This window comes from Astatotilapia calliptera, chromosome 7 (assembly GCF_900246225.1).
Source record: "Astatotilapia calliptera chromosome 7, fAstCal1.2, whole genome shotgun sequence".
NCBI classification, from domain to species: domain Eukaryota; kingdom Metazoa; phylum Chordata; class Actinopteri; order Cichliformes; family Cichlidae; genus Astatotilapia; species Astatotilapia calliptera.
Genome location: NC_039308.1, coordinates 36,921,618 through 36,939,220, shown reverse-complemented (window position 1 = coordinate 36,939,220; position 17,603 = coordinate 36,921,618). Strand labels below are relative to the sequence as shown.

The window sequence follows — 17,603 nt, the reverse complement described above, 5'->3', positions numbered from 1 at the left end:
GCAGGTGGTGATCAGTGCCAAACATGGAATGATGCAGTGAACACAGCGTAGGGTCATGTGTTAGTGGTGGGAACAGTCATACGGTTATTGTTCATGTTTCCAACAGCAGAGGGGAAGAAACTGTTCTTATGGCGAGAGGTTCTGGTGCGAATGGACCGGAGCCTCCTGCCTGAGGGGAGCAGGTCAAACAGACTGTGTCCAGGGTGAGAAGGGTCAGCTGAGATCCGAGCTGCACGCCCCAGTGTCCTGGAGGTGTACAGGTCCTGCAGAGATGGGAATCTGCAGCCAATCACCTTCTCAGCAGAGCGCACAACACGCTGCAGTCTCTGTTTGTCCCTGATAGTAGCTCCAGCGTACCACACGGTGATGGAGGAGGTGAGGATGGACTCGATGATTGCAGTGTAGAATTGCATCATCGTCCGTGTTGGCAGGTTGAATTTCTTCAGCTGCCTCAGGAAGTACATCCTCTGCTGGGCTTTCTTGATGACGGAGGTGATGGTGGGCTCCCACTTCAGGTCCTGAGTGATGGTGGTACCCAGGAAGCGGAATGAGTCCACAGAGGTGATGGGGGTGTCAGTCAGGATGATGGGGGGGAGTGGAGCTTTGTGCTTCCTGAAGTCCACAATAATCTCCACTGTCTTCTGGGCATTCAGCACCAGGTTGTTGTGGCTGCACCAGGACACCAGACGTTCAACCTCCCTCCTGTAGGCAGACTCGTCCCCGTCCGAGATGAGTCCAATAACGGTGGTGTCATCTGCAAACTTGATTAGCTTGACAGACTGGTGGGTGGAGGTGCAGCAGTTGGTGTACAGGGAGAAGAGCAGAGGAGAAAGAACACAGCCCTGAGGGGAGCCGGTGCTGATGGTCCGGGAGTCCGAGACATTCTTTCCCAGCCTCACGTGCTGCTTCCTGTCCGTCAGGAAGTCAGTGATCCACCGGCAGATGGGATCAGGCACATTCATCTGGGAAAGCTTGCCTCGGAGATGGTCTGGAAGGATGGTGTTGAAGGCAGAGCTGAAGTCCACAAACAGGATCCTGGCGTAGGTTCCTGGGGAGTCCAGATGCTGCAGGATGAAGTGTAGAGCCATGTTGATGGCGTCGTCTACAGACCTGTTGGCTCTATATGCAAACTGCAGGGGTCCAGGAGGGGGGCCGTGAGGGTCTTGAGATAGGAGAGAACTAGGCGCTCAAATGACTTCATGACCACAGATGTCAGAGCCACGGGTCTGTAGTCATTTAGTCCAGTGATCCTAGGTTTCTTGGGGACAGGGATTATGGTAGAGGACTTGAAGCAGGCAGGCACATGACACCTCAGCTTCACTACTGGAACTTTAACATTATGCACTCCATACTGTACAGTAACGCCACTGTTTTGCACATGTCTCACTCTGTATATTTTATTTTATATATTTTATTTATTGTTTACTCTATTTAATTTGTAAAATATGTGTATACACACACACACACACACACACACACACACATAGAAAAATATTTAGTATACACATCCAGAAATGCATATACTATTATATATTGTACATATATTTATTAGTTTCAGATGTAGCCATTCTTGTATTTTGCTTGTTTACATTATTGTATTTTGCACAACTCTGTTGCTTGTGAAGCTCGCACACAAGAATTTCACTCACATGTGCTGTACCAATGTACCTGCACATGTGATGTGACAATAAAAGTGATTTGATTTGATTTGACATGCCTGCAGTGAGGAGTTGAAAATGCCAGAAAACACTGGGGCCAGCTCGTTTGCACAGTGTCTGAGGGTGGCAGGAGACATACCGTCTGGGCAGGGAGCTTTTCGAGCATTCAGATTCTTAAACTGCTTCCTCACACCTTCTTCATGAATATGAAGAGTTGTGGTGGGAGGAGGTGGTGTGAAATCCTCTTTTGTGTGGGGTGAGGAGCGGGGTGTTGTATGTGAACAGTTTGAAGGTGGTGATGGCTCTATGGAGGGGGGAGAGGTGGGGGAATGAGTGTCCAAAGTGTCTCTATTGTTATTATTTACGTCGGTTTTCTAAGAATTTACCCTTAAATAGGGCTAAACCCTGGTGAACAGTTATTCACCGCCTTTCTTTTAAAAAGGAATCGAAAGGTCAAAAACACGTTTTCAGTGGGGATCCTTTGAATAATTTGTCTCTGTTAAAATGTGTCTGGTAGACGTAACTTTCAGGTCATAAAAGCTTTAACAACAACTTTAGATCATTTTGGGGTAAAGCATTTGTTTTAGATCTTGTTAGAAGCACAAACACTGATCCATTACTACACACATTTTCTTTTTGCTGGGCAGCACTAAACTCATCAGTGGCTGAGATTGTTAACATTTTAAAAATTAGTACCAGTCATTACATCACTCCTAAGGATCCCCCTTTCTTATTTGGGAGGTGTGATGGGATTACAAAATAATCTTATTTACATACTGCAGAGGCTGGTTGATGGTGGGTGGGGTCGGGAGAACCTAAAATCCTGTTTATTATTATGCAGTTAACCTCCAGCTTTGCTTCAGTACGGTACTTAACAGCCTCATTTGCACAGTCTCTTTGATAAAGTACTTTGTGTATTTCTCTGGCGATTCAGAAACTGGGTAATAAAGCTTTTAGCTCTTAAGAAGACCTGGGACCGTCATTTAAGTTTGAAATGGGACAATAAAAGAGTGGGAAAGGATATTTAGAAACATTCAAATACTTTCCCATGATGCAAGGGATACAATTTCTTCACTTTAAGATTGCGCATTGCTTTTATTGGACACCATACAGATTATATACAATACTGCTGTATAAGTCTTATGTACATATGCCATCGTTTTGTAATAAAATTCAGGAGTTTGGGACTACAATATATGAAAATATATGTGATGCTGTTTTCCCTGCGAGGTGAGACAGAAATATACTAAGATTCTGACCTAAATGACTGATCTGACAGTGAAGACTAAAAAACTAATTATTTAGTTTTTCAAATCTGATGACTGGTGGTGGGAGAAGGGGAAGAAGGTGGCTTCCATTTTTGTTGTAAAACAAATGTTTTAGAACAAACATGTTGAGGTTTCCATTCTCCTCAATGTGCACAGTGGAGTCCAGAAATGGCAAACTGTTGTCTTTTGTGTCTTCCCTGGTGAACTTTGTTTTTATCCACAGAGTTGATGTGAACAGTGAAGGATTCTACTTCGTTGGTTTTGATTTGTGGATAAAAACATAAATTTCAACACACAGTCAGACAAAAACTGGTTGATCCCAAAGACAAAACTCCTAAACACAAATTTAATAATGTAGACTGTACAATGTAGTGAGGAGTGCTTAGACCTCTACATTGGAGAGACCAAACAGCCACTTCATAAACGCATTGCACAACAAAGAAGAGCCACCTCCATCTGTCCATCTGCATCTAAAGGACAAAGGTCACTTGAGGATGCCAATGTTCACGTTTTGGACAGAGAGGACAGATGGTTTGAAAGAGGAGTGAAAGAAACCATCTATATCCACTGTGAGCGACCATCTTTGAACAGAGGCGGTGGTTTACGACACCAACTCTCTGCCATCTATAATCCAGTTTTGAGATCCCTTCCCAGACGCCTTGACGCCCACTCACATCCAGCCATTTGACCTCAGGAAATTACTTGATAGGATGGGGCTAGGTTTCAAGATGAGCTCATCCGAAACCTTGGCTGATTGTGACCACACCCGTTTTCACACCTTGGCTCCTGTGATTAGGTAGAGGATCAATAGGGGCCCATGACCCTCTTGGGTACACTCCCATAGGGCTTGAAATCTGGGACTCTCCACCAGTTGCTCTTAGGACTTTTTATATATTTTATTTATTGTTTACTCTATTTAATTTGTAAAATATGTGTACACACACACACACACACACACACACACACACACACACACACACACGTAGAAAAATATTTAGTATACACATCCAGAAATGCATATACTATTATATATTGTACATATATTTATTAGTTTCAGATGTAGCCATTCTTGTATTTTGCTTGTTTACATTATTGTATTTTGCACAACTCTGTTGCTTGTGAAGCTCGCACACAAGAATTTCACTCACATGTGCTGTACCAATGTACCTGCACATGTGATGTGACAATAAAAGTGATTTGATTTGATTTGAACTGAAGAAGGTTCTCAGATGAGAGGTGAAACGTCTTCAAGAAAACTTAAAGAAATTTAGATGCTTTTAATTCCAAGCTCCTTAGACTACAATGACCTAGATGACTGAGAACCTTCACAGACAAACTTCAGTGTTTGTTGTTGCTGTTTTAAGTATAAAAAAAAAACACATGAATCATAAATTAGCTTGTTGTTTCTTTTCTTTCAGATAGATTTGAATAATGATAATAGCTCTTTTATTTCCCAGTCAAGTTTAGTTTCGATGCATGCTTTAAAATAACTGCAGAGGCAAGCAAATGGTTGCTGAGGGGGTGGCAGGGAGCTCGCAGGAAATCAAGAAAAGCACTTGAAACCGGCTGAAAACAGAGTTCTGATGGTTTTAATGTGCAGAGACCTCCATCAGCATGCTGAGGGTATGTGGCTACCCTGTAATAATAATAATAATGTATTAATACAACCGCCACACAGAAGCATAGCATTTAATGGTGAATTAACAGATCGACAACATGTTTAATTTTAACGAATGGAAACGGCAATCACTACAGCTTCTAAGTAAAAGTTATAACATTATGAATAAATACAAGTTGGCGGAAGTAAATAGGCTAACAGTGAGTTCCTTTGTTTACAGTTATGAAAATAAGAGTTCTAAATAAACCACTGTGCAAGTTTCAAAGCTTACAAATATATTATTTTTGTGACATGGTTTCATGTTTGATGCACTCAGGAGGATCAGGAGAACTGGAATTCCCACCCTGTATGAGGCCATGCATTATGGCATGACAACACAGTTTCGGAGAGGCCACTCCACTCCTCTATGCCCCCCACCCCGACAGACTTGACCTTTCTGAATGAGATGCTACAGACGAACCCGGCCTTACGAGATTGGTTTTTTATTTATTATTTTATTTTCTTAATATTTATTATTCTTTTACTGCTTATTTTTCATTTGTCTTTCTTTATTGTTGCTTCTTTTGGGGTTATTTTTACTTTTTGCCAAGCCCGCCCCCACATTAGCATGCGGGGCGTCGCTGAGCTCTAGAGGTGACGCCGTGCGCAGACGCTCCATACGTAACTACGTCGCGGACACGGACAGGATGCAGCGGGATAAGACAAGCAATGCCACCGGGGCTGAAAAGTAAGATTAAATCTATTTATTTTTCAATTTATCAAACGGGTTTGCTTTAGTTTGTTTAAGCTGCATTTGAGGCGCGTTCTGTGTAAGCCTTGTTTGATGTTACCACTATAAAGTCTCGTGAATTTTCCTTTTGTCCAGGCCCGACCGGGAGGCCGCCATCATGTCGAAGTACTACGACGGAGTGGAGTTCCCTTTCTGTGACGAGTTCTCCAAGTACGAGAAAATGGCCAAGATAGGACAAGGAACCTTTGGGTGAGTAGTACAAAGCAGGCTGGTTGTCTTACTGAATCTTTAGCTGCTTTGCGAATTCCGTATAAACGCCAGCTGTGTTAAGGCTAGCTGTGCTAACTGCTAGCCGCACGGAGTAAATGAAGAGCAGGTAAACAACGGAAGTTTCCTTCCTGTATTAGTCCAGCTGCTTATTAAGGAAGGCTGTTTCGACATGTTTTTTAAAAGGTATTTGGTTTGTAAAGTTGCAAAGCTTTCATGGGCTATGGTCTTCTGCGATCAACTGAAACAACAGGGCACCGAGATATGGCACCGGAATAATTTGTGACTGGCTAAATGAGCCACATGCTGAAAACCAGGCTCACTCATAGAGCACCAAAGAAGGCTTTGCGTTGTATTCTCAATGAGTGACATCTCTTCTCCCCTGACGTGGAAGAGAGGCAGCTTGACCTCTGTCCCGATGAGCTGATTCTCCGATGCTGTGCCATGCTTTTGTGAAGTGGGTGTTTATTCTAGGGCTGAGTATCGTCACTGATTTCTAGAATCGGTTTCAGTGCACGTTAGCATATGCTACTTCCGGTGGGGAAACTCCTGTAGGGCGCTTCGTTTCCGGTGTGATATTCGCGTCTTGTTTACGGTCGGGTTTGCATCTTCCTCTGCCTTTTGTGTGCTACCGCAGGTACCTTTGACGGTGCAAAACGTTTCGTCGACATTGTTGTGTTTGTCGGGGGAGAAAACTTACAAACATACAGTGCAGCACTTCAGTGATCAATGTAGCGATTCTGCGGTGTCGTCATTGTCGATCTCCTCGGCGGCACGGAGGAGATCGACAATGATCTACAGCCGATCGGGACGCAGAACACAATGGACTTTAAAAAAACAAACAAAGCATGCAAAATTGCACTAAAAGAATCCGCTAAATAGCGAAGGACCACTGTAATTGTGAAGATAAGTCACAACATACCCTTCGTAAATACTAATATAGAGATCCTTACCCGCAATCATTCATGTATTCTTTTTTTAAATATCCTGTGGCTTTTTTCCCACGGTTTGTTGACATGCTGTGTAGATGTGTACTGACATCGACTTAACAGGGAAACATCTGGCTTTGACTATTGTTCACCTGTAGTTTGAATGCTGAACATTTGCCTGTTTAAATCACAAGTACTGTCACTGTACAGAGATGTCTTCTGCATGCAGTAATGCAGTTCTGCTTGTGCTGAGTGATGTAAACAAACAATCGATCTACGCTCTTCAAACATAAAAATTCATCATTTGATTTTTTTTTATGACACAGCAATGGTGAGTGTTCCCACCCTCTGCTCTTTGTAACTTAACGTAATGATTTTTGAGTCCACCTTTGCAGTAGCAATTGACTTCAAAATAAAGCTACCGGAAATGTGCAACCCTACGCCCGGTCTTAAAACAGGAAGTTAGCATTTTCTCGTGCACAGGGTCTATTTGATTAGATCCACGATTCGATTCCATTTGAGTCTGGGAAATTTTGTCTCAGACAGTAAGAAATATTATAATTCTGATTATTTATCAGTACATGTACATATTTTTATATCTATAAAAAGAAAGCTGACACCTGTGAGACTTGATCAGAGGTGTAACCATCACAGCAGATGACTTTGTGTCAAAGTAACAGAGCATAAAACACAGAAACACATGAAGGAGATTTTCCTGGCCTGTCTTTTTATAGCAGATAACTACCATAAAATATTCTGCAATAGAACAAAAACAGAAAACCATGAATCAACATATGAACATTACCTGATGCTGCTGAAGTGAAGCAGAGCAAAGTTACAGAAGTTTAGTTAGAGAAACAGCTAAGCATTTTGCATAATTTTAAAAAGTTTAAATTTCTTCAGTATTAAACAGCAGAAATGAGGCTTTCTTTTTGGAAGTCAGTTGAATAAAAAAAACAAACAAGCAAAAAACACAGCGGCTGACAACGCTGCACATAACGGTAGACTTGTGCATAATAAGGAAGCAAATAACGCAGAAAACAGATTTTTAGATTGGAAGAGACGAAGAGAGCTGTGCATGAAGTGTCATTTTATCGTGGTGGGAGCAGAACAGCAAAAGTAAGAGGGGATTCATGATGATGTTTATGTGAAGCATAGTTTGGATCTTCTTTTGCTGCTGGTTCAGTATAATGTGGTTGGAGAGAGACAAAGCCTACAGCTGCAGAATCTAGTGCAAAAAAGATGTAAACACAGAGCGTGGACCTGCCGATGCACCAGAACCTGTGAGCTGTTGGCTTTCGGTCCAGACAGGGTGTCCGTGTATGTGCCGTCAGGTCAGAGAAGCTTACGTTTTTGGTGGCTGTCGAAATTTTGTGAGGTTTAACCTGAGATTCTGGAGTTTCAGGCAAAATACGTTTATATTTAAAAATTGATTCAGGATTGTAATGAATCAATATCATTTTATTCAAGCTAGAATTGATTTTAATCGGAAAATCGATAATCAAAACCCACCCCTAGTGTTTAGTCTGTAAAGGTCTAAGTACTCCTGTTGTTGTTCACCTTTGTCTTTGGGATGAAGCAGTTCTTGTCTGAAGTGGACTGAGATCATGTCTACCACACAAATGCCAGCAGTGTTGTTTCTCTAGCCTACTATACATTAGGCTATATACTGTTTGAGTCGAGTAGTTTAAAAAGCTGACTGTTCTAAAATTTGTCTTTTGTACAGGGAGGTGTTCAAAGCGAAGCACCGGCAGACAGGGAAGAAAGTTGCACTGAAGAAAGTGCTGATGGAAAACGAGAAAGAAGGGGTAAGAAACCAGAGCATTGGCGTCATTTAAAATCCAGTGTCCTGAAAGTTGGTGTGGATGAAATATAACTGGTTTTCCTCCACTTTAGTTCCCAATCACAGCTCTGAGAGAGATCAAAATCCTTCAACTGCTCAAACACGAGAACGTTGTCAATCTGATCGAGATCTGCAGGACCAAAGGTTTGTGTGACACATCTTTGTGTGGATTTATTTCAGTTAGTTGGGGGTTGTTTTTAATTTGCTGTTCTCCTTTTCAGCTACTCAGTTTAACAGGTACAAAGGCAGCATCTACTTGGTGTTTGACTTCTGTGAGCATGACCTGGCTGGGCTGCTGAGCAACGCCAACGTGAAGTTCACGCTGGCAGAGATCAAGAAGGTGATGCAGATGCTGCTCAATGGGCTGTACTACATCCACAGGAACAAGGTTAGACTCTCAGAGACACAGTGGGTACTTTAAACCAAAGGAAATTCCACTGTCAGAATATTAATGGGGATCTGTTGTTCTTTGCTCAGATCCTTCACAGAGACATGAAGGCAGCCAATGTGCTCATAACCAGAGACGGCGTCCTGAAGCTGGCCGACTTTGGTTTGGCTCGAGCCTTCAGCCTGGCCAAGAACAGCCAGGGGAACCGCTACACTAACCGCGTGGTGACGCTGTGGTACCGACCTCCAGAGCTGCTGTTGGGTAAGAAAGAAACAAAAGACTTGTACTCAAACATAGTCACAGGTATAATCAGGAAAAAGTAGTACAAGTAAATTTCAAATGTACTCCTGGTGCAGTTTTTTAATTTCTGTGTATTCTTTGTTTTTGCAGGTGAGCGAGACTACGGGCCTCCAATCGACCTGTGGGGCGCCGGCTGCATCATGGCCGAGATGTGGACACGGAGTCCAATCATGCAGGGGAACACGGAGCAGCACCAGTTGACCCTCATCAGCCAGCTCTGCGGCTCCATCACGGCAGAGGTGAGCCTTCATTCTTCCTCTCAGACTCTGTTTGTTCTGTTTCTCAGCTCTGTGTTAACTTAACTAACACTCGGTTCTCCCATCAGGTGTGGCCCGGTGTAGACAAGAAGTATGAGCTGTACCAGAAGATGGAGCTGCCCAAAGGTCAGAAAAGGAAGGTGAAGGACCGCCTCAAAGCTTACGTCAAAGACCCATACGCCCTGGACCTCATCGACAAGCTGCTGGTCCTGGACCCGGCACAGCGAATCGACAGTGACGACGCCCTCAACCACGACTTCTTCTGGTCAGACCCGATGCCGTCAGACCTCAAGAACATGCTCTCCACCCACAACACGTCCATGTTTGAGTACCTGGCCCCGCCTCGGCGGAGAGGACACATGCCCCAGCAGCAGCCCAATCAGAACCGGAATCCGGCGACCACGAGCCAGACAGAGTTCGACCGCGTGTTCTAAACCAGGTTCTTGACGCTTGGCAGTCCAATTTTCCTTCCAGACGTCTGTGGATTAACTGGGAGCAAACGTTTCCTCCTTGTCTTCACTGCATGTTTGAGGCAAAACTTCTTTTTTCTTACAGCTACTCATTTCTCTGTGTTACAGAGTTATTTATGAAGACAGTGTTAAAGTTTTATTTAAGACACACTTACAAGGACACTTATTCTTCTGACACAAAGGGACGTGCATACCTAAAATAAAGTTGTTGTTTTTTTTTCTGTTTTTTTCTCGTCTTCCTTAAATGTACCTGGCAGCATGTGGTCCGACACATGTGTGGCCTGACTTGACCATCAGGATGTGAAGTGACTGAAAGACTGCAGTACCTCCAGCAGGGGGCAGCATCATATCGCTGTATATCTTTATACAGCACATGTACATAACGTTTTATACTCCAGCATCGCTGAACAAAAGTGTTTTTGAACTGTGGGCTGGGCCTGTGCCTGTAATGTGAAATTTGGGGTCAATAAAATATTTTAAACCCTATCTGATTCCTGATCTTTATTTAAAAAAAATATATATATAAAAATTTTCTGTTTAACAGCTGTAGCTGTTTTAGTCTGGATGAAAAACCAGATGTTGTCTTCTGTTTTATACACACTCACAGAATACCACATCTGGTTTTTGGTAATGTTGTCAACCAGGTTTGAAACTGATAGTGTGTTACATGGGTCCAGGATCATTACTATTTCATTATTTTTAAATGACTTAATAAAAAGTTATTTTATTAACTTTTTCAGGGAAACAACACATTTATGTGGAGATCTCCTTTATTACATAATTTTCTCTTAGATTAATAAGCTTTCTGGAAATTTAAAAAGTGCATTGGTGTGCAAAAGTCTTAAGTCATTTCTTTATATTTTTCGTCCAGCCAGACTTTAATGAAACTTTCCTCAAAAGTGCTCTTGCAATAGTTGTCCCAGCTTTCTAAACTTCTTTCATTGGTTGCTCTTTCACCAAGCCGGGCATCTTAACTCGAGGGATGAACCTGTGTTTTGTCCAAACTTATAAGAAACCCTAAAGTTACAAAATCTTTAGGTACTTGGATAATAGCAGCCTGTCACAGGAAAAAAATCATTTGTGTTTCTGAATTATAAATGCAGAAAAGTACCAACAGATATTGCAGAACCATCTGGAAAGCGTCTGATTGACAACAGCTTCATTCTTCATCATGACAGTGATCCGACACACATTGTCAGTGTAAAAACGCACCAGAGACGAGTCTCAGCGTTACTGAAGCAGCGTGAAACGATCCTGACAGAGAACAGAAGAAAAGGCAGAAATGTCCAAGCTTTGAGAGCTTTGAATATCCTTAAAGAAGGCTGGGGAACTATTCCTGATACTACTTAAAGAAATTACAGAAGCTGCCCCAGAGATCAGGCCGTGTCAAAGAATAAAGGTGCTCATTCACTTTCAAGCTAACAAGAATTGTACAAACAGGCTACAATAAATTGTTGCATCTATTCCCCATTTTCCAAGCAAAATATAAAATAAGACACATCTTCTTCACTTCAGTGACCTACTTCAGTCCAGCGAGTTAGAAGCCTGGTGGCAGAAAGTGGGTTTATATAACAAAGTGCTAAATGTATATTCTTATATCTTAACTAAAAAAAATTCATCTGAAAATGTGGTTGACTTGTTTTATGGATGTTCTACATGAGGCCAACAGAGGAAGGGTCTATTAATATGCATGTATCTGCTGTGTGTGTTTGTGTGAACCCACTCTGGGCTGGTAGTTTCCCTCCCCTCAGCCTAACAGCAGTCTGTGTGTGCTGTCAGAGCAGAGCTTTACAGATGATGGATTGCTCTTTTAGTTCCAGAGCTCATTCCCCGTCACTTCTCCTGAAGAGGAGGGTGTGAAGACAACGCTGACAACAACAACTAACATAAATTAGAAAGCGCTCCAGTGGACAGATGGGCCTCCGACTCCTGCAACCGGCTGCATGCAAATGGACTCCCGGCTCTGCTCCTGCCGCTGCTGCTGATGGTGATGATCTGTATGGATGAGAGGTGGATGGTCTGAGCTGTGCCAGGTTTAGGCCTCATCAGAACTGACTGTGAACTGTTTCCAAAGGCTCTTCACACTGATGTGATGATATTCTGGGTTCAGGAGGTGTTTAGGGGCAACTGCCATGTCAGACTGGGATAAATGTCACCTCACATGGAGTCCTCCATGTGGCAATGCTGCTGTTTTTTGGTGTGGCTGTGCTCTGTGGAGTTCATTTAATGTGGAAATACTGATGCATGCTCTGTTTTCTCACAGTCTCCAGGTCAGGAGCTCATCATCATATGCATTAAGAAAACCCTTCTCCTGTTTTATCTTCTGCAAAATCCCAGAAGAAGCTCCATTCTCTAACAGCCAGCAGGGGGCGAGTACTCTGGTTTCAGCCAAAATCTGATTGTCTATTAAGGAAATTATCTGACCTCAGTAAACACTAAGTCTTACTGAATAAAACATGATTCTTATTTTGTAAAATGTGGTCCCATTTAGAGTAAAACAGGTGGCTTAACAGGGTGGTACAGACCACCACATGCCCACGCTGGCTCACTTTACACCCTTGTAAGGTTCACTTCCTGCTTTTATCACATTTCCGGTTCCACATTTCCTTTTTAATTGCCCTCCTCAGTCTCACCTCTGTTCACTTATCTAGTCACACTGCCCTGTATATACGCTCTCAGGTGTTAAAGTTGTTGCCGAAATGATCCCATATGGTCTTCCGGCACCTTCATTTAATGTGTGATTAAATCTGACGGGCAATTTAATACAAAATGATGTCAACCAAGTTCATTCTTAATAGCACTGCAGCCCGGCAGTCCTTCCAGGTGACAAGACAGAGGCAGGTGAGTCATCGTGCAGTCATGCCTACACACTTTTAACCCTTATCATCCTAGTCATGTGCTGATGTGTCCAGACCAACACGGTACTTCAATATGGGGCTAGCTCAGTAACTTTTTATAAGTGGCAGATAATTTCAAATGCAATGTTTGAAAAAGCTAAAAGATATCAGCAAGTACACAAACTGCCCACTCAAAGAGTGACAAAAAAGATTAATGTGTGGTAATATCAGAGAAAGAGAGGAAGAAAACACATTACTTTCAACATTTGATAAACTGGAAAGATTAAATTTAACAGTTAAGTTTATTTTAATTGTATTTAATGTCATGTTCAGAGGTTCACTGCACAGGTTAGATATAAGTAGCAGCAGAGACATCATGATCAAAGAATTCTGGATTGAATCTCAAAGATGGCTTGTTGAATAATAAGCCAAATACAGACTGAGTAACCAAAATCTACCTGTTATTTGCTCAATCCAAAAGCAAAACAAAGAAAAAAGCCAAGAGGGAAACCATAAACTCAGTACAAAGAATAAGCATGGAAGAAAGCTGGTGAGTACAACTCACTAAGACAAAGTTAGGCAGGAGATGGGACTATTTTTACACACAGAAGGATAATCAGGATGTAGACAATGAAGGCTTACCAGGTAGGAAGCAAAACTAAACAGACCAGAGACACATAATTACCAAAGTAAAAAGGAGAAAATGAATAACTGAAAGCAGGGAACAGAGAAACATGAATGAACCAAACAGGGGGAAACTCTGGGGGGACTAATCAAACTCTATAAACAAAAGCAGTAACTAGATCTACAATGCAAACAAGATGAAAGGCTCATAATGCTGAAAGTCAAACCATAACTACAAAATAAAAGATGAGCCATCCAAGTTGTCGTGTTTTTTTTTTTTTTGTTGTTGTTGTTGTTTTTTATTAAAGTTTTGGATTTGTGTATATTTTGATTTCTATTCATTCTTCAAAGTTTTTGTTTTTTAAGTGTTGTTTATTGTGTAAATCTGGGTTCATGTTTTTTATTCGTATTCTGTGTTTTCAGTTCCTATGATGCTGTTTGTATTCTCTTTTAGTACTTATAGAATTTATCAAGACTTCCCTTGATTACCTCATGTGTATATTTATAGCCTTGTCCTACTTTGTTCATTTTCAGAATGTCTGTTTGCATATCTTTGTGTGCATTCGCTGGGTCCATTCTGTCAGAAAAGCCTGTGATTAATTTGCGAGACTCAAATGCAGGCTGTAGGAAACGAGAGAATTTAAACCAAGCTTTCCAAGATTCTTTATGCATTATCATGCAAGTACAACACACAGTGAAATGTGTCCTGAAAGGCTTGTTGACTGTGGAAAAAGCTGACTTTGGAATATGAAACAAACAATAAATAAATTTGAAAACCTAAAAAAGAGCACAGTCTGTGCGGAGCGGTCTGGATGTGGCGGCACCATCTTTGAACATTTGAAGGAATTACAAAGTCCCCAAAAAACACAGAGAGGGGGCACATGGGTGTGCAGACAACACAACAAGGGACAAAGGAAGACTGAAAAGATAAATGCACCAGAGGTAACGAGGAAAGATGAAATAGTTGGGGAACTAAACACAGCTGAAAAAAATCTAGAAAGTGAACAAGGGGAAGTTAAACTACACAAGATACAGGAGAACAAACCGCCACCAAAATAAAACAGGAAATAAGATTAACCTATAGGGAATTCAGAGGAAAATGGGGAACAGTGACAGACAAAACACAACACACCGAGGTGGAAGGAACAAAATGAAAAAACAGCAAGTTATATCAATAGCAGGCTGAACACTAACCCAAACACACACAACCCCAAATCAAAGACGACCTAAAATGCAAGACTTGAATAAAGTATAACCAGTGTTGGGGAGTAACGGAATACATGTACCGCCGTTACGTATTTAAAATACAAAATATGAGTAACTGTATTCCGTTACAGTTACCGTTTAAAAAGGTGGTATTCAGAATACAGTTACTTTGTTGAAATAAATGGATTACACTGCGGTACTTTCCTGTTTCATTTTGTCAGGACTGTTTGGGTTTTGTTTGACAGCTACGTTCTGTTGTTCCAGGGGGCAGCGTTACGGTTGCCATGGTTACAGGGCGACGCTCTCTCTCTCTCTGCGACTGTGTGTTTCCTGGGTGAGAGAGCGCCTTTTCGTTGCTGTTGTGCTAAGCTAACAGGCAGAATGCTACAAGCATAGCTCTAAAGAATGAAGCATCATGGGCAGTGTAGTCCGTGTTGCAGGGAGAATGGACTGCCATACACGTAATGGGTCTGTGAGCGCGAGGAGGGAGAAAAAGGGGAGTGGAAAGGTATGAGTTGTCATCGAGGAAAAACGGGAGCTGGAAGCATGTAAATATAATAATAACCACTTCAGCCAAGAAGAGTGCCTGACGAGCCCAGTTGTAAGTAAGCTATTAAGACTCGACTGTACACCGTGTTCGTGTTTTCCTCCGAAAACAATAAGTTCCGTTGGAGCAGTCTTTCAACGCCTCTCTCTGTCTGTCGCAAGAAAAGTTGACCCACACAACAAAGTAAAGCTAGTTTTCGGCTATGAGCCGACAGGGACCCCGCCGTATTAGTCAGAGGTCCCTTTACTACAGTTCGGAGTCGCGGACCTTCAGTAATAGTAATAAATCACACAGCAATAGTACATTCACGTTGTTGTAAAAAGCACGATAATATATTAAGTAATCCAAAGTATTCAGAATACGTTAATGTCATTCAGTAACATAACGGAATACGTTACAGAATACATTTTGGGGCATGTAATCTGTATTCTGTAATGGAATACATTTTAAAAGTAACCTTCCCAACACTGAGTATAACACATTAAAAAACACAAATATAAACAATACTGGCAACCTAATTTTAAAAAGGAGAAAAGAACACAGACAATGCTCTAAAAGAAAAGGAAGAAAAAACTTTTAAAGTCTTGGGTCCCAGAATAAAAGGTTCAATTTATTTGCTCCATCAAACACAGAAAACAACTAAGGGTGTGGCTCTTAGTCATTCAGATCATTGTCTTTAGGTGATTCTGATTTATCTGAAAGACAAAACATCAAAACAGAAGCTGAACAACATAGTGCAGTGCGGTGAGGAGTGCATTGGCGAAACCACTACACAAGCCGCTACACAAATGGCACAACACAGAACAGCCACCTCAACAGGACAAGACCGGCCTTACACCTGAACCTAACAGGTAAAGGGCTCAATCATCCAGCTAAGGAAATCCCAGAAAGTTAATTCTGTTGATCTGGACGTTTTCAGTGGAAGAAACGTTTCCCAACTCATCCAAGAAACTTCTTTAGTGAAGAAGTCAATCATTGTCCTGAAGAACAGAATCAGCTTTCTGGGGCTAAAGGGTAAAAGATGCCAGTGTTCACATTCTGGACTGAGAAGGCAGATGGATTAAGGAGTGAATGACCATCTGTGAACTGAAGTGGTGGCTTACAGCATGAGCCATCAGCCACCTGCAACAAAGTTCTGAGATCCCTTGGGGGGGGGGGGGGGGGGGGGGGCAGTGTTGGGATCTGGGTTTGCTTCAGTTGATCAGATCAGTGAGTGACCAGATTTTCCCATCAGTGGATTGTTTTTCTTCCCTGATGGCAGGGACATGAAGACAATTCCAGGATTCATTAGGCTTGGATTGTGAAAGAGTGGTTGAGGGAGCACGAGATATCATTTTCACACTTGCCACCACGGAGTCCAGACGCGAACCCCACTGAGAGTCTGTGCTGGAGAAAATTTTACACAACGGTGTGACTCTCCCATCATCGATGCAGGATCTTAGTGACAACTTAATGCGACTCTAGATGGAAATCACTGTTGATATTGGATGAGGTCATTTAAATGAATCAAAGCTAAAGGTGGTCCAATAAACTCGTACGTTTCATCATTGTTTTGGGAAACATGTTGATGTCATGGTTTCTGGAGCTGCTTTAAGACAGTCATCAGAAAGCTCCTCCTGATTTTTCTTTTTCAGCTTTCTGGCTCATGTGTTTAACTCTAATTGAACTTTCTCTTTCTTGATTTGATTGTTTCCTGTCTGTAAAAGCTTGGAAATATTCCGGTTCTCTAATTTCATTCCAGCCTGCTTCAAGTGTTGGTTTCACAGCATAGAAGCTGTGAGTTTCACTTTCACATTTCAAATTCAGGGAGGCCTCCGTGTACTCTTCCACTGTTTTCATTGCTTCCTTCCTTCTCTTTCCTTTACCCCCCTTCCTCTAACACCATTTCAGTCCTGCGGCTGTATGTGGCTGATGGCATCCGGCGTGCAGGGCAGCACACATGAAAGGGGTCCTGTCACTCACTCGAGGCGACCATATGTGTGCCGGCATGAGCTCCATGCCAGCGGCGGGCTGCCTCTGCCAGAAGACATTAGGGAAGCAGCAGGGTGTCATTAAGGCGGCGCGATGATTGATTAACTTAAATCTCGAGCATGAGACCTACCAGTCGCAGCTCCTACCTCTCTGCTCACACACACCGCACACACTCAGTGACAGAGGAGAGGTGGAGATGGAGGCAGAGGGAGCCCCCTGCAGATGCGAGGGTGTAATTGCATTATCTGCCCAGTAGGGATAGGATGAGCTTGGGTTGCTCTGAAATGAACACAGCAAGGGGGCCACATCAAGCCATTAGTAGCTCTCCAGCCCTCTGCTTCTACTCAGAGACGGATTTCAGATGCGGCTTTTCTTTCGTGGAGCTGTGGGGAGTTAATGGCAGCTCCCAGTTGCTTATCCACACTGAGTGGCTGGATGTTTTTCTGGTAAAAGACAAGAGGCTGCCTCTTCAAAGCTGACCTCAGAGGAGTTTTTAACACAAAACATCGACTGCAAAGAATGATATTTGTGGTATCTAAATTCTATCAAACACATGGTGTTAAATACAAACTGTGCAAAAAATACTGGTGCAGCAAGTCTCTGAGTGCTGTCTGGGATTAAATTGGAGTTTTACTTCCATTTACAGTGATGTAAGTGAAAGTAGCAATGATGCTACTTCCAAAATCCCTA

The 17,603-nt window shown here is 42.3% G+C and overlaps 1 protein-coding gene across 1 annotated transcript; it reads left to right on the top strand.

Moving 5' to 3' along the window:
* Positions 1-5,167: 5,167 nt before the first annotated feature.
* On the top strand, positions 5,168-10,214 carry cdk9 (cyclin-dependent kinase 9 (CDC2-related kinase)). Its single transcript, XM_026174576.1, has 8 exons — positions 5,168-5,271; positions 5,410-5,523; positions 8,197-8,278; positions 8,367-8,457; positions 8,535-8,701; positions 8,791-8,962; positions 9,092-9,240; positions 9,327-10,214. The coding sequence occupies exons 1-8, from the start codon at positions 5,231-5,233 to the stop codon at positions 9,690-9,692; spliced, it is 1,182 nt and encodes a 393-aa protein (XP_026030361.1). The 5' UTR covers positions 5,168-5,230; the 3' UTR covers positions 9,693-10,214.
* The last annotated feature ends 7,389 nt before the right edge of the window (positions 10,215-17,603 follow it).